General features: G+C 41.1%; 10 protein-coding genes across 10 annotated transcripts; 5 read left to right on the forward strand and 5 right to left on the reverse strand.

Annotated features, from left to right (window-relative positions):
• Nucleotides 1-22: 22 nt before the first annotated feature.
• Nucleotides 23-1,303, reverse strand: PAS_chr4_0082 (Essential protein involved in a late step of 60S ribosomal subunit assembly or modification; the record flags this gene model as incomplete). Its single annotated transcript, XM_002493442.1, has 1 exon — nucleotides 23-1,303. One exon carries the CDS (start codon nucleotides 1,301-1,303, stop codon nucleotides 23-25), a length of 1,281 nt encoding a protein of 426 aa, XP_002493487.1.
• Nucleotides 1,304-1,439: 136 nt separating this feature from the next.
• On the forward strand, nucleotides 1,440-2,798 carry PAS_chr4_0083 (Splicing factor that is found in the Cef1p subcomplex of the spliceosome; the record flags this gene model as incomplete). Its single annotated transcript, XM_002493443.1, has 1 exon — nucleotides 1,440-2,798. One exon carries the CDS (start codon nucleotides 1,440-1,442, stop codon nucleotides 2,796-2,798), a length of 1,359 nt encoding a protein of 452 aa, XP_002493488.1.
• A 115-nt stretch (nucleotides 2,799-2,913) lies between these two features.
• On the forward strand, nucleotides 2,914-4,308 carry PAS_chr4_0084 (Histone acetyltransferase catalytic subunit of the native multisubunit complex (NuA4); the record flags this gene model as incomplete). Its single annotated transcript, XM_002493444.1, has 1 exon — nucleotides 2,914-4,308. The coding sequence occupies one exon, from the start codon at nucleotides 2,914-2,916 to the stop codon at nucleotides 4,306-4,308; it is 1,395 nt and encodes a 464-aa protein (XP_002493489.1).
• A 7-nt stretch (nucleotides 4,309-4,315) lies between these two features.
• On the reverse strand, nucleotides 4,316-5,368 carry PAS_chr4_0085 (Activator of the phosphotyrosyl phosphatase activity of PP2A,peptidyl-prolyl cis/trans-isomerase; the record flags this gene model as incomplete). The annotated part of the gene is made up of 1 exon (XM_002493445.1): nucleotides 4,316-5,368. The coding sequence occupies one exon, from the start codon at nucleotides 5,366-5,368 to the stop codon at nucleotides 4,316-4,318; it is 1,053 nt and encodes a 350-aa protein (XP_002493490.1).
• A 260-nt stretch (nucleotides 5,369-5,628) lies between these two features.
• PAS_chr4_0918 (uncharacterized protein) lies at nucleotides 5,629-6,246 on the reverse strand (the record flags this gene model as incomplete). The annotated part of the gene is made up of 1 exon (XM_002493446.1): nucleotides 5,629-6,246. The coding sequence occupies one exon, from the start codon at nucleotides 6,244-6,246 to the stop codon at nucleotides 5,629-5,631; it is 618 nt and encodes a 205-aa protein (XP_002493491.1).
• A 160-nt stretch (nucleotides 6,247-6,406) lies between these two features.
• On the forward strand, nucleotides 6,407-7,747 carry PAS_chr4_0086 (Putative acyltransferase with similarity to Eeb1p and Eht1p; the record flags this gene model as incomplete). The annotated part of the gene is made up of 1 exon (XM_002493447.1): nucleotides 6,407-7,747. The coding sequence occupies one exon, from the start codon at nucleotides 6,407-6,409 to the stop codon at nucleotides 7,745-7,747; it is 1,341 nt and encodes a 446-aa protein (XP_002493492.1).
• A 41-nt stretch (nucleotides 7,748-7,788) lies between these two features.
• Nucleotides 7,789-8,325, reverse strand: PAS_chr4_0087 (Protein involved in the repair of double-strand breaks in DNA during vegetative growth; the record flags this gene model as incomplete). The annotated part of the gene is made up of 1 exon (XM_002493448.1): nucleotides 7,789-8,325. The coding sequence occupies one exon, from the start codon at nucleotides 8,323-8,325 to the stop codon at nucleotides 7,789-7,791; it is 537 nt and encodes a 178-aa protein (XP_002493493.1).
• A 166-nt stretch (nucleotides 8,326-8,491) lies between these two features.
• Nucleotides 8,492-12,706, forward strand: PAS_chr4_0088 (Essential protein involved in intracellular protein transport; the record flags this gene model as incomplete). Its single annotated transcript, XM_002493449.1, has 1 exon — nucleotides 8,492-12,706. The coding sequence occupies one exon, from the start codon at nucleotides 8,492-8,494 to the stop codon at nucleotides 12,704-12,706; it is 4,215 nt and encodes a 1,404-aa protein (XP_002493494.1).
• Nucleotides 12,707-12,729: 23 nt separating this feature from the next.
• Nucleotides 12,730-15,102, reverse strand: PAS_chr4_0089 (Hypothetical protein; the record flags this gene model as incomplete). Its single annotated transcript, XM_002493450.1, has 1 exon — nucleotides 12,730-15,102. The coding sequence occupies one exon, from the start codon at nucleotides 15,100-15,102 to the stop codon at nucleotides 12,730-12,732; it is 2,373 nt and encodes a 790-aa protein (XP_002493495.1).
• Nucleotides 15,103-15,453: 351 nt separating this feature from the next.
• PAS_chr4_0090 (Trimethyl guanosine synthase, conserved nucleolar methyl transferase) lies at nucleotides 15,454-16,200 on the forward strand (the record flags this gene model as incomplete). The annotated part of the gene is made up of 1 exon (XM_002493451.1): nucleotides 15,454-16,200. One exon carries the CDS (start codon nucleotides 15,454-15,456, stop codon nucleotides 16,198-16,200), a length of 747 nt encoding a protein of 248 aa, XP_002493496.1.
• Between the last annotated feature and the right edge of the window lie 17 nt (nucleotides 16,201-16,217).

Raw genomic sequence — 16,217 nt, forward strand, 5'->3', positions numbered from 1 at the left:
CGTTTCTTGCTCCATTTTATATCTAACTAGGGATATCAAATACCAACGAAACGCCGTCATCTCCGGCTGTAATCACAGTGAGTGGGTCCTTAGTCTGTAGAGCAAAGTCTAAGACTCCCATGTAGTGGCCAACACATACATGCAGCTCAGCACCAGTTCTAGCGTCCCACTTGTATACCTTTCCATTCATGGACGATCCAAACAAAAATGGAGTGTTCTCAACAAATATCAGTTTGGTTACTGCATCACTTAGCTTGATGGATCTTCTGGGTTTCCAAGTATTGATATCGAATAAAATGACATCACCACTAACCAAGCCTGCTGCAAGTATAGATTGACTTCTGTTCCAGGCCAATGCTTCAATCGAAGCATCAAATTCATCATCGTTTTCTCCGATCTCAATCGCTTGAAGAATGTTTAAGACGGATCCATTTCCGGGGTTGATTATTGCTATCTGACCATTTCTACTACCAACAGCGGCGATATTGGACACAGGATCTATGGAAATAGTGACCCAAGCTGTGATTATACCTTTTAGTTGTTCAGCCTCAATCTTAAAGTTTTGCTGACCTGTGAAACAATTCCAACCAACGATTGTGCCATCCTCACTTGTAGTCAGTAAGCTAGCACTATCCTGGTTTTGTAAATCATAAAACTCTCCGGTGGTACATTCCAAAGAATGTGAAAATCCAGTCATCAAAATGTCAACACCTTGGTCGGTAATGGCATACGACCAGACAGAACCGTCTCTAGCACCAAATGCAAACAGATCCTGGGTTGGATGGGCTCTGACCCAAACAACTTCCTCGACCTCTTCTAGACTTGTGAGGAGGTCCCATTTTTGTCCTCTTTTGGTGGACTTGAAAATTTGAACTTTACCGGCCATATCACCGGTGATCAGATAGCTGCCATTTCCAGCAAATCCTCCTGAAATGACGGATTCCTTGTGTCCTTCTAATTCTGTAACTACTTTAGGAACTTGAGTGTGTGTAGTCCATAGGTAAGCAGTGTCATCACCTCCGCCAGTAACAACAAGAGGCAAAGTAGGATGGGTGAACACTGTGAAAATCGAATCTTTATGGGTATCAAAAAAGGTTCTGGAGTTATTGGACAGATCTAATTCAATGTTTCCTTCTTGGTTGACACTTAAGTCGTGGCTCTCATCTTCATCATCGTCTTCTATTGGTTCAGCATCGTTCTCATCTTCCGGCACAATCTCATCAACCTCATTAATTGTAACGTACTCCCCTTCCTCCTCAGCAGCAGGTTGCTCTATCTCTGGGTCTCTAATCGGTTCAGACATAGTTGCCTTTGAAAATAGGTAGTATTACTAAGACTGAATATTTTCCATGTAGAATATTTGTATTGCTATATTAAGTCACGTGGCGAAGTTTATGGAAATGTCAAAATGAAAACCTCTCGTCCTACAGAAGAAGTTTATGTTTAGTGAAAGCGTCACATCAGGGGTTGACCTGTTGGAAAAAAGGACCAAGAAGCTCTTTGGAGTAGATACTGATCCAAGTCAGATCTTTGTTGATGATGACGCTTCTTCGCTCTACTCACAAACGATAATCGAAAAGCAGTATAGGAACACACAGAGCTTGCCTGAATATTTGGAGGCCGAAATAGATCGTGAAAAGTACGGTGAATCATCCATAATAACCTCATTGAAGGAGAAAGCACTACCTGATATCAATCGTTCATCTCAGCAGGCTCAACTGGTTTTGAGAAAGAACACCCAGGATATACAAGCGCAACAGCTGATAAAGGCTCAAGCTCAAACGGCGGGATTATATTCTCATATGGAGAAACCAGAATGGCATGCACCCTGGAAACTAATGAGAGTCATTGTTGGCCATACGGGGTGGGTTCGAAGCGTTGCTGTTGAGCCGGAAAATAAATGGTTCGCCACTGGAAGCGCCGACAGAACCATTAAAGTCTGGGACTTGGTTTCTGGCAAGCTAAAATTGACCTTGACTGGTCATATCATGGCAGTGAGAGGCCTGGTCATTTCAGATAGACATCCTTATTTATTTTCAGGGTCCGAGGACAAAACTGTCAAATGTTGGGACTTGGAGAAAAATCAGATCATCAGGGACTATCATGGTCACCTCAGTTCTGTGTATTCTGTGGATCTTCACCCCACCATTGATATAATAGCTACTGCAGGAAGGGATTCGGTGGTAAGAGTGTGGGATATTCGGTCTCGTACACCAATACATACGTTAACTGGCCATACATCGACAATAACCAATGTTAAGTGTTTACCTACCGACCCCCAAATTATTTCAACTTCTATGGACGGTACGGTGAGATTGTACGACCTTGTCGCCGGAAAATGCATGAAGACCCTTACTCATCACAGAAAGGCTGTTAGAGGGATGTGTGTCCATCCTCAGGAATACGCTTTTGCTACCGCATCTTCTGATAGCATTCGTCAATGGAAATTACCCGAGGCGCAATTGTTAAATAATTGTGCCCCTGTGGAGTCTAACAAAATAATCAACACCCTCAGTGTGAACCAGAAAGGTGTATTGTTCAGTGGCGCTGATGATGGGACTTTGGGATTCTTTGATTGGCGTACTGGACACCAATTTCAGGCGGCTAAGAATGAACCTACCCCAGGTTCTCTTGACTCTGAATCAGCGGTATTGGCATCAACTTTTGACAATTCCGGTTTGAGATTAATCACATGCACAGCAGACAAAACCATTAAGATTTGGAAGGAGGACGAAATGTCCACACCAGAGACAGATCCTGGTCTTCCATGGGATCCCACAACTCGCATAATTGACTAAATAATTCATAGTAATTGTAATATAGAAGTAACTTCCATCCAACATCGCGAACTTCGTTACCATCAGATCCTCTGTCTTTGATATAAGCTCCACAACCACATTTGACCACCCAGAAATGACCGCGTCTCCTGAGCCAATAGAAATTCAGGAAGCAAAGCTGGTGGTTCCTGAACAGTATAGTGAGGAACAGTTTGCGCCAGGTGAGCTCAAAGTTGGATGTACTGTGAGCGCATTCAAAGATGGGGAAGTAAGACTAGCAGAAGTTCTTTCCATACAGCAAAAAAAGAACAGACTAGTTTTCTACGTTCATTACCAAGATTTCAATAAGCGTCTAGATGAATGGATTGAGAAAGACAGAATTGATTACAAGAGACCCGTTTTTTGGCCCAAACCAAAATCTGAGAAGAAAGACAAGACGAAATCCAATAAAGGGAAGAACAATAAACAGATAAAGTCTAACAAGGGCGACAGCACAGTGAAACAAGAGGACACAAGTGTTGACCTGTCAGGAAAGGATAGCGCAGGCCAGGATGTTATGGATTTGGATAATCTTAACGTCCAAGGATTGGTTAAGGAGGGCGAGGAGCTGACCAGGGAGGATGAAATCAAAAAATTAAGAACAGGGGGATCAATGATTCAGAGTCATAATGAAGTTTCCAAAGTCAGAAATTTTTCGAAAGTCATAATCGGAAAACATATTGTTGAACCTTGGTATTTTTCTCCATACCCTGTAGAGCTTACAGAAGAAGACGAGATTTACATCTGTGATTTTACGTTGAGTTTCTTTGGATCCCGTAAACAGTTCGAGAGGTTCAGAATAAAAAACACTTTGAGGCATCCACCAGGAAATGAAATTTACAGAGATGACGTCGTTTCGTTTTTTGAGATTGATGGAAGACGTCAAAGGACGTGGTGCAGAAATCTATGTCTCCTATCGAAGTTGTTCCTGGATCATAAGACGTTATATTATGACGTGGATCCGTTTCTGTTTTACTGTATGACAATCAGAGATGACCTTGGCCACCATTTAGTAGGGTACTTTTCCAAAGAGAAGGAAAGTGCGGACAATTACAACGTGGCATGTATTTTAACACTTCCCCAATATCAAAGACATGGATACGGTAAGCTTCTAATTCAATTCTCATATGAATTAAGCAAAACAGAAGGAAAAGTCGGATCTCCAGAAAAGCCATTATCCGATTTAGGTTTGTTATCATACAGAGCTTACTGGGCTGATACGATTGTTAAACTACTTATGGAAAACGGGACCGAGACTACCATCGATGAGATTTCTGCCCAGACATCGATGACAACCACAGACATTCTACATACACTGCAGACATTGAACATGCTTAAGTATTACAAAGGCCAGCATATTATATGTCTGACGGATCAAGTTGTCAAACAATACGACAGACTAATCAAAAGGAAACGTCATGTTTTAGATCCCGCTAAATTATCCTGGAAGCCTCCTGTATTTACTGCCTCACAATTGCGTTTCGGGTGGTAGTCTGAATCTAATCAAATGGTATAGTTTTCGTGTGTTGCTGCATTTCTTTTGCAGCAAAGGGGCTAGGAATTGCAATACCACAGCAATCTCCCCAAGTGTGCTGATGTCCATGTTCATTATCAGCGCTTTCTGATGGATCTGATAAGTTTTCTGGCGCTTTTAAGATGCTACCAAAGTAGAAATGTTGGATGATAGGTAGCTTACACAGAACTTCGGCTTTATACATTTTTTGCATACCCTCTGAAACTTTTGACCACTTACGTACTCCACTGATATCGTCCAACATTGGAGAATGCCACCTCAATGATCCAGAACCTGGACCAGTCTTCACTTGGTTGATAAAGTCAATGCATTGGTAGTAGAAATACTTGTCTTTGTACATGTCCACGATATCTTTATTGTGAATAGAAGATGGTCGGGACCTGGTCATAGGACTCAATTGAGCTGCTCCGAATAAAAAGGGCAGGAAATGATAATCATCCAAACCCCAAACTCCATGCGATCCAGCTGGCTCTAGCCAATAGAGTTTCTGGATCTTTCTCATGACCTGTAGGTATTTGGAGAATATCTTAAGCACAATAGTTTGAGAATCGTTTAGGGTTAAAACTTTCAGTTTTAATAAACATAACAAAAATGCAAGAAAGTTCAATTCATGGCCTGATCCGTAGTCGATCCTGATGCGATCCCCCCAAGAGTTATTGAAATATGTGGTTAGTTCTATCAGCGATTGCTCATTATTTGTGGCCAAAGGGGCAAGTAATTTTTCGGAATTAGCCTCAATATCATCATAAAAATCTCTGAACTCAACTTTTCCAAACCTGGAGCTGCCTTTGTCCTGTACCACTGGATATTTGTCGACAATTTCCGAAACCGTTTCTAGAATATCTAGAAGGGTTTGAGCTGAAGGAGTGATACTGGTGGGCGATCCAAGCTCTTTACCCTCCACAGAAGACGCCAGAGTTTCTATGGTATCCACGATGTAACTGTATGTTTCACAGTGCTTCCATTGTTCCAAATCGGATTCTGTGAAGATTCTCTTTATTGGTTTGAAGTAAGGCATTTGAAGTTTGGAGAAGCCGGGTTTTTCTGGAGGCAAGAGTTCCTCTTCCCCACGACCAAAATATCATCGCGAGCCCACTAACGAGCGCATAGAAGTGTTAGTTGATAGTGGCAACTAAACAATAAGAAAACACCAGAAAGCTCCAGTCTTGACCAATAAATTGGAATATTACACTCTACCTGGATCCATCATTAAAAGAGTATTTATGTACAAGTATACTTAAGAAAACCGGATACTGGAAACCACTAATCTCCATTCCACTAGTCCTCTTCACCTTGCTCAGTTCCGTACCGTTTATCATGATAATTAGCCAACATTACTCGTTTCCTTCCTCTTTTCACGTCTCTGGTCTTGAACTTGTCATCCAAGTTCGATAAAACATCCTTCTTGTGAGGTGCGACATCGGACGTTCTATAATGTGTAGTTGAGGAGTTACTGAATGTATATCTTCTAGAATTTTGGTAATCAAGTCTTCTGGATAGTTCCTCTGGATCGTTGTCATCAAAAAGCTCCATGTTATCATCTTCTAATTCAACATAAAATACTGCATTTGGTTGCTTTTTCTTGGATGGAGGCTTCAATGGCATCGTGATGGGCTTGTAACCTGAGAAAAATGCCTCCAGCATCAATGCCCGTGGATTCAGTGTTATGGGTGCCATCTTGGGCAATGTGCTGAACCCTTTGCGAGGTTTCTGGGTGGACTTGCCGTCGTCATTCAATTTCAGTGTCTGATTTGTACCTATGGTTGCTTTCTTTGTTTTGTTTTTCGATGCAGTGGGGATTACTGGTTTGATTTTTTTTAATAATTCCTTCTTTGGGGTGGAGGATTGCAAGCGTGTGCCATGACGCGCAATCATCCATGGTGTCTTTGCAAACATTTGCGTGAGTGTGGTGATGTAGGTTCAGAAGAAGAAAAGAGAGGATGGGTGAGGGAACCAGGAAAACCTGATGTACCATGCATTTGCGCGAAATCATCTATCGCTCTCCATCACTCTGCTATGCATTTATTTGAGTTCAAGCTTTCTCGTCCTCTAATACATGGTGGGAATAATCAACCAAGTAAAGCTTCACAAACCAGATGTTGCCGTAAAATTACCTAAAAAGGACGGCAATGGGTTTTCCACTTTAGAAGACATCATAAACACCTACATTCCCGAGTTTCAGGACGGAAAACAAAGCTGGTTTTATCCACCACTCTTCAACGGTCATCTTCAAACTATGTGGGCAGCTGCAGGATCTTTCGAACAGGTTGACCAGATCTACTACGGTAGAAGGGTTCTAAATTATCCAGACGGGGGATCTGGAACCGCAGATTTCGTTATCTCCAAGAAGCAGTTTGAAGAAGAAGAAGCCGGCATTCCACCGAAATCACAGTGTGTTCAAGCAGACAATGGGGAGCTGGTAGAACCTGTTTTACCACCTCGGACTAGATTTATGAACGAGGGTGAGCTAAAGAACCAGGCCTCTGATGATACACGCCCCATGCTGGTTGTATTGCATGGATTATCCGGTGGTAGTCATGAAGCATATGTTAGATGTCTGTTGAAGGAAGTTACCGAAGAACATGATTTCGACGCGGTTGTGCTGAATGCCCGTGGATGTGCGCAATCGCAATTGTCAACTCCTCAACTGTTCAATGGATTTTGGACTGAGGATTTGAGATTCTTGGTGAATCACTTAGCCACATGGTTTCCTGAAAGGACACTTTTCGCTGTAGGTGCCTCCTTGGGAGCTTCTATTCTATCTAACTACATTGGACAGGAGGGTGATGAGTGTCGCTTTGCAGCAGCTGCAGTTCTAGGAAATCCATGGGATCTAGCGGCCTCATCTTATCTGCTACATCGATCATGGATTGGCAGGTACATTTATTCCCCTGCAATGACTCAATCGCTAATGAACTTAGTAGATCGTCACGATGACATTCTTCGTGGTAGTGACTTGTACAGTCAGAATAGAGAGAGATACCACGAAGGCATCAAATTACTGTATGACTTTGACAACAGGTACACGGCACCTTTGTTCAAGTTTAATACTGCATATGAGTATTATAGAGTGGGTTCATCGGTTAACAGGCTCCCTGCTGTTAGAACACCTCTATTAATTATCAACGCTTTGGATGACCCAATTGTTGGTTCTGAAGCTCTTCCGTTCCAGGAATGCAAATCCAACCCATTCACATTAATGTTAACGACATCCTTAGGTGGTCACCTGGCATGGTTTCAATCACCGACAAAACGTTGGTATGTACGTCCGTTAGCATCATTCTTTCAAAAGTTCTACGATACGATAGACACCAAATCACAACCTGAAATTGACCCTAAGGCACTTCCACATAAGCATCAAGCAACAGATGGCCGTCTTCGGGGACCGTTTCAGTAAATAGACTGGAAAAATTCATATAGCTCTGTAAATAGTTTGAATCAATAATCCTTAAAAGTTTGTTTTCGGTCTTGAGATTCCAATAGTAAGTTAGGTAGACTCTCTATGCATCTTCTTATGGCATCGTTTATCGCCTCCTTTTTACATTTTGACAACGCCTGGGCCCGCCCTGAAGCATTCTGAGTCCTGCCTGTACCCGTAGCACTGCAAGTAGTCCCATCTTTCAATATCAGTTTCACTGTGGTAAGCACTTTCATCTTAAATCTGCCATCCTCCTCAGCACACTCCGACATTTCAAAGCTCCCATCCAAAACTGAAGACCAGCCATTGAACCCAAACACTTGGTTCGCAGTTGAGATCAGTTTTTGATTTTCCAACTCCCTCTTGAGATATCTCCTCTGCACTGAGTTACGGCTTCTATGTAGCCGATCGATCTTCGTTTGGAGCCAGCCAATTCTTGTAATCGCCCATTCTGAAGGCTTGATAATAGAAAAGTCATCAAAAAGATCAAATTTCAACTCCTTGGGAAATAGCTCACTTTGACAAGCATCCAACGACTCTGAATCGCTACTGTCCATGTGGAAACCCCCAGATGAAGATCAGCTGGAATCGTTGGAACTGATACGACGCGCGCGAGTAGGAAAATATCCTGGAGATATCAAATCATAATATTGGGCAGGAACGATCAACTAGAAAAGTACACGTCTCTCGTCAAAACCTTCGATTTCCCCTCCAAAGACGGCTATGTTCTCTGGTCTTAGGAGCAAAAAAACAGAGGTTGACCCAGAGGGGGTCATTGAGACGATTTGTGACCGTCTTTCCAACGCAACCCTCCTCACTGATCGCCGAGCCGCTGTTCTTTCGTTGAAGAATTTCAGTAGAGATTACAGGGAATCAGTTATTGGTAATGGTTTGAAAGGTTTAGTTTCCACCCTACACAAGGATATACAGGATATTGACGTCGTAAAGGCAGTTTTAGAGACTTTGTTAATACTATTCATCAGAGGTGAATCTGATGAAGACCAAACTAGAAGTTTGATATCGGAACAATCACGAGCTCAAAATGGTAAATACCCCTCTCCCAGCCTTCTAGCAGGTGAAGTAAGAATGGACCAGTTCTCCTTGCTAGTTGCTGACGAATTAACCCAGGCCCCTGAGAATTTCGACCTTTTATTAAAGATATTAGATAGTGAGATTGGCCATGATTTTTATATCAAGATCTACACCATACAGATACTAGAGGCTCTGGTGTCGTGTAGACCATCAAGATCAAAAGAATGCATTGTATCATCACCATTGGGAACGCCTTTATTGGTGTCTTTGCTAGACGACCCTAATGAGCCAATTCGAAACGAGATCATTTTGCTGCTTATGGGCTTGGTCAATCAGAATAATAATATTCAAAAGCTGGTGGTATTTCAAAATTGCTTTGATAAACTTTTTGAAATTATTGAATTGGAGGGAGGAATCAGGGGCTCAATTGTGGTTCAAGATTGTCTGACTTTGATTTGCAACCTTCTAGAATATAATGCCTCCAACCAAAAAACTTTTCTTGAAACCAACTGCATTCCAAAATTACAATCCGTTCTTTCTTTTCCGTTAGTAGAGGAGATTGTCTGGAATCCACAACGACTGAGTAATCATGTTACTACATTGGAAATAATTCGAATCTTCCTTCAGGGCGGCGGTGATGAGCTCAGAGAATTTCAATCAAAGCTGGCTGCTGCTGATATTCTGCTAATAGGGTTGAAACTTGTCTTTATAAAAGACATTCCTAATAAAATTAGAGGTGTTGCGCTTTTGACTATTTCAGATCTTATCCGTGGAAACTCAGAAATTCAGTATCAATTTTCTCAGATAGACGTTCCATATATCGATCCCAGTTTCCCTTCACAACTTCAAAAATTTGATCAAGTAATTCCTGTTACAATCGCACTGCTAAACTGGTGTCTTCACAGCAACTCTGTGCACATTTTTGACATTCGTGTTGCAGCTTACCAGTGCTTAGAGGCCTACTTTCAGGACAACGAGGAGGCTATAGTTGCCTTCACTGAGGATCAAGTTGAAAGTTTCAAGCATCAAAGGTTTTACTACTCAGATACGGTACCAATGTCAGAAGATGACTCCCGAGACAACGACGCTACTCTTATTGAAAATGGAAATGCAAACACCTTAATACGGAGAAAAGATTCTCCAAAGGCAACCCCTACACCTCAAGGAAACATTTTCCAAACATTGTTGACTTATGATGCTACTGTGAATCTGAATCCTTACAGAATATGGTTTGCATCTTATATATTGATGGCGTTGATAAATGGTTCCGAACAAACGATGTCCACCCTCCTTGATCTTACTGTTGGAGATGCTTCTGAGGGTGATGAGGTTGTGTTTGCCATCCAGACTATGCTAGAGCTATTAGTTACCAACTTACCGCATGCAGATTCCAGGATCATTGTTGCTTATCTGATGCTATTGATATACATCTTTTATGAAAATTTTGAAGCTGTGGACGGTTTCTTGGAAGAAACTTCAAACACAACAAGTTTATTGGACTATCTTTCACGCCCTTCCAACGAGGATTTGTTGGTGCAAGGTCTTATTCATATGCTACTTGGGGTCATCTATGAATTCAGTAGAAAAGAGTCTCCAATTTGCCGAAAAGATTTACTGACATTACTTTCCAAGCATGTCAGTGTCAATGCATATTGCTTGAAGATAACAGAGCTGAATCTTCAAATTTTTTCCAAGTATTCTCCGGATATTATCTTCGATCCACCGACTGGTGATAATGGACTACCAGAGGTTTATCTGAATCCATTCTTTGTTGATCTGGTTAAAGAAAACCTTCCAAGAATAAGAAATGCGCTTAGTCACGACCCTAACTCAAACCCTGTTCTCAGGTTGGATTACGAATCCTATGAAACTTTGGAGAACGATTTTCAGGAACTCTCTTCTGCATTTGAAATCTACAAGAATGAGTATGAAGATATTTCTGAAAAGTACAAGGTACTCACAGAGTCCAATAGTTTGTTGGAAGAAGAGTATGAGAGTTTAAAGTCTAAATTCAGTAATGTTGATACTAAATTTGCAGAGGTCTGGAACAGTAACGAATCATTGGAGAAAGAACATTCTGAATTGCTAGTCTCTTTCAACGAATGCAAGAAGACGTTACAGGAGTTAGAACAGACAAGCAAACAGCTGGCTGAAGCAAAGACTAAATTAGAAGAGGAAAAAAGTGAAGATTACGAACAAATTAAGAAAATGGCCAAGAATCTGTTCACCATTGGAAAGGAGAATGAAGAATATAAAAAGATAAAAAAAGAGCAAGAGAAGCTAGATAAGAAACACGAAGCAGAATTAGATACACTACACAAAGACATAGAGGTTAGAGATTCTGTTATCAAGGAGTTTCAAACCCAATTGTCAGGTTTGAGGAGCCAAGTGAAGGAGAAGGATTCTGCTTATGCTAACCTTATGCAGAAACTGAGAGAGTCAGCTTCGCTAATTAAACGTCTTCAGTCTGAAAACAGCAGTTTGAAAGATGGAATGGCCGCATTGAGACAGGAAGTGTCTTCCAGTCGTAATAATTCCTCAGACTATCGTAAAGAGTCAGACGAGACTATTAGAAAGTTGCAAGAAAAAGTGCAAGACATGGAGCAAGGAATGCGAAACTCTGGCACTTTGAATGTGCAATCTCAGGATAAGGATGAGTCTTTGGAAACCAATATTGCAACTCAATCGCCTAGTCCAAAAATTGAAAGATCTGAGTTGAACAAAGAAATGGAAGACTCTCAAGGGTTGCAAGACCCAAGCCAAGAACATAAGAATGTTCTTGTGCTTTCAGCCTCTTCGACTGTGCCCCCTGACCAACAAATTGAAGAAGAAATTTCTAACGGAAAGGAACCAGATTCTCAGGCAGTTGTACGAGAGTTGGAGGAAAAATTGGCTCAGACCACTAAACATCTTCTTGAGCTTAAACTTAAAGTTGATGGGGCTGGTGCTGATGAGGCACCAATTAAGATCGAGCAACTGACTACAGCTTTAGAAACTACCAAAGATCAATTAATGACTGTCACCATGGAGTATAATGAGAAACTTGATGAAATGAAGGGTGAAAAAAATGCGCTACAATCTTCAATTTTTACTTTGAATGGAAGAAGAGAGGAGATGGAACAGGAGCTAAAGGAATCAAAAGAACACACCATCGAACTTGAGGAGTTAATCAATGCCCAAAAGGAATCCAATAAAGAGCTTGAGTCAAAGCTTCAGGAGTCAACTGATTCCTTGAAACGACAATCTGAGATCCTTGTTGAGCTTGATAAAGAGAAGCAATTGTTAGAAGAAAGGATTAACAATCTTGAAAGCCAGTTGGCAGAAATATCTTCCGACCATGAGACCCTAGTACCAGAAGACGAAGAACATGGAAGATTATTGCACCTCAAAGACAAAGAAATTGAGGAATTGAAGACTAAAGTAGACGGACTTGAGGATGAAAAGTCAAAGCTTTCCACCGAATTAAACCTGATACAAGAAGACATCTATGAAGTGAAAAGGTCGCTGCAGGATCAAATCAGAGAACTTGCAGAAGAAAAGTTCAACCTCCAGAACTCACTGAATTCGATTGAATCCGAAAAAAAGAAACCTGAAACTGATCTTTTAGAACAGATTAAATTACTCAAAGGTCAACTAGATGAAAAAGATAGATTGATCCAGACACTTGAACAGGGACAGGATGAAGAAGAATTGCAAAAGAAACCCGAATCAGGAAATGAAGAAAGCCTCAAGTTAAAGTCCATTGTTCATGATTTAGAAACTGAGTTACAGGAGAACCAGTCTCAACTTGATGACTTGATGCTTGTCATGCTTGATCTAGAAGCAAAAAAGGCACACTACAAAAAACTAGCCATGGAACATGGTGAAACAATATCTGAAGACGAGAGTGAAGAAAATGAGTCATAAATAAATAGAAATAGGTCGTTAGTCTAATTAGCAACACCTTCATTCATTACAGCCATCCTGCTTTCCTTATACCTTTTCAGTTGTTTGTTAAGCCTTTGGCGATCATTTGAGCTTGTTCCTGTTGGAATTGCACGATCATTACTGGCTTCTGAGTTGAATGAAAAGCTTCTTCCCAATCCAGAGTTTATCAAGGCATAGCTCTTGTAATTTTTATTTTCGTCTGCTGCAACTTGTTTATGGGGATCAGTCTCTGTCTTCTCGGTTTCTTTCTTCCTACGAACACTCGAAGGTAGACGGCATAGAGAACTTTGACGTGAAATAGAGCCCATGCGATCTAGCCATAGTTGGTCTTCTGACACGTCTTTAATTCTAAGACTTGCGACTTCTTCAACAAACTCGTCTTCACTAGATTGTTCATTAGTACTAAGAACTTCGATATCTGGCACCTGGATTGCATCCATGTGAGAAACTTGGAATGTTTTGGCACTGTTGATAGAAGTAACATCGGTGTTTATCGATCTAGAATCAGAGTCTGAAAGAACATAGTCTCTTTTCTCAAACTCTTGGATAATGGCACTTAGAACACTATTCCTTGGCTTGTGTTTGATGGTTGGATCTTGTTGTTGTGTTTCTTTATGACTTGCCAATGATGTCGTTTGTATGTGTTGAGACTGTGTTTGGGAATTTATGGAATTGGTAACAGACTTTACTTCGGTCTTCGTAACCTCTTCTATCTCCAACTTCATTTCAATCCTTCGTTTGACCACGGTCCCAAGATAATTTCTCCAGAGTTTGTAAAGTTGAATAACTTCATCGTCTGTTTCCTCCTGCTCCACATCGTGTGACAATGGGGATCTTCTCTGGGTCCCTTTTCTCACTGGAGAAGATACTCTGAACTCTTGCCTGGGGGAAGTTGGGGCACCATTGAATGGTAGCACCATTTCTTCAAATTCGCTTTGCGAACTTTGATCATAGTCGGCACTATCGCAAGTTTCTAATTTGAAATTACTACGATACAGGCCAAGTGAGGCACTAAAACACCTCTCCCCTCTATCAAATTTGTCTTCCTCCTCTAGTGACATCTTGTATTTTTCTTGCTGTTCTTCCAGATATAGATTCAATTTTTGCAACTTTTCGGTGCTGGTTCCATTGGCGTTGTTCCCCAGAATCTCTTCAAACTTTAAATTAGTAAGTTCCTTTTGTTTAATGACATCCCTGTTGTAGCTTGTTTCCCTTTGTTTTCGGACCAAAACTCCACCATGAGATGGAACGTTATTGAGAGATCTTGATACTGTTTTAAGCCTTGAAAGGTTCACTGGATTCTGTAATTTCATTAGTGCTTCCATATTGAACTTGTTCTTGCGGCCTTTATTCGACCTGATAGATCTGTTTCTCCTCAACGAGTCACATGAGGCATTGATAATGGTGACATTGCTGGAACGCTTATGTTTTCTTGTAAATCTTCCAAATGCCTTTCTGGTGACTATTATTCTCCACCTTCTCAACTTTTTACGTAGCTTAACTCCGGATAGGAGGAATGCTGAAATCCATCCTGCTTTCTTTTTCATGGCTTTTGATCTTTGTAAGCTGGAAGACGAGTTCCTATAGGACTGACGAGAAGAAGGATCTCTCGAGACAGACTGTTGAATAAGACTAGCTAGCTCTGGATTTGTCTTCAATATAGTTCTTGACCTTCTCAAAGTTGGAGTGGAATTGAAACTTGATGAAGAAGTCAACCGTTGATATACAGGAGCTTGAGCGAGGTTTGGCACCGTTTGTTTAACAACGGGAAGTGGTTTATCCAAGTTTGCTTCCGGAAGGACAACATTTTGCACTACCGTATCCAGTATATGCTTAGAAATAGAGGAAACTTCTGACTCTAAAGCCTGTGACGAGGACATAATCTCAGTTTGTGCTTCCTCTGCTAGGGATTCCCTGGCTAACCTTAATTGAGTCTCTTTAAAGATCGATACTCCGTTATTGTTAAAGGACTGAATTCTACTCGGAGGTGCACTATCTTCTTGACTACCCAGCGGCACTTGGTAGGCTGATGATATGATGCTGAGGTTATCATCTTCAGCTACGTCTTCCTCAATATCGGTATTCCCGTTCTCGTTCTTCTTTGCTGAGCCCAGCGTTGTGTCAGTTGAACCGCACCTACTTTCGACTCTAACTGCACTAAGATGTTGAAATCCCACCGGATTTTCTCTAAAGACTGGGTCCCTTTTAATGTAATTTTGTAGCTCAGTTTCTGTCTCAGTTTCTGTTTCACGGGAGACACCACCAAGCGAAGTTTGTCGTTCTGGCGACGGGATGTTCATCTGGGGGAATTTGAACTCCATCTTGGCCCCGTCATAGGATAGGTTTCTTGGACTTGGGGATGCTCTTTCAGCCATTAAACAATCAATTGGATAACTAGATTAGAAGTTAACATTAACTCCACATAGAAAAGCTCTGATCCCATGTTTACGTTTATCCCAAAACGGAAACTTCAATTTACTTCCTAAAAGGGAACACTACGTAGTTGTATGTGACTAGCATCTAACCATAAGGACTGGCTTGGGACGTACCAAACGGTTTCGACTCGTTGGCTGGTGAGCCATATTTGTATTTGGAGAGAGGATAAATGTATAGGTATGCTTGTAATCCAGAATCTCACAACTTCAATGTAGGTTCCATTTTTTTTCTCGTTACCAAATCTCACATATTTTTCACTTGCAATCCTAAAACTACTTGACATCATCAATATGGGAAAACGGAGACGAACCGATACGAACAATCCACTTCCTTCTCACATTTCCAAGTTCTGGAACCAAAGGTACACGTTGTTCAGCAAATTTGATGACGGAATTCAACTGAATGAAGAGTTATGGTACTCTGTAACCCCAGAAGAGATGGCTATGTACTTGGCTAAATTTTTCAGACATATTTTTCCCGATGCAAGAACTATACTGGACATATGTTCTGGAGGTGGCGGAAACACAATACAATTTGCAAGATACTTTCCTAACTCAAAGATATTTGGCATAGACAATACACAGGCGAACATCGACTGCGCCGTAGTTAACTCTGCAGTGTACAATGTTGAAAGTCGCATAACTTATCTCTTGAGAGATTGGGAAAACTACCATTTATTCATTAATGAATTGAAAGAACTGATAGGTCCAGTTGACGTTGCATTTTGTTCTCCTCCGTGGGGAGGACCATCGTATTTGAGTCAGGAAGTTTACGACTCGGAAAATATAAAACCTTTAGGTTTGGAACGATTATTGGAGTCAATGTTTCAATTGACCGAAAATGTTGTATTATTTCTTCCCCGAAACACAGATAAAACACAGCTAAGTGACGTGACTAGAAAATTAAAGGGACCTTCTGCCAAATGTAGAGTGGTGGAAGCCTATGTAAATAAGAGACCAAAAGGTATTTTGTGTTTTTGGGGTGAGAAATTCACAAATTACCAGCCCAACAAGGATCTGACAGATGAAGAAGACTAGAGAAAAACTTTGCATGG

Source organism: Komagataella phaffii, chromosome 4 (genome assembly GCF_000027005.1).
Source record: "Komagataella phaffii GS115 chromosome 4, complete sequence".
Lineage (NCBI taxonomy): Eukaryota > Fungi > Ascomycota > Pichiomycetes > Pichiales > Pichiaceae > Komagataella > Komagataella phaffii.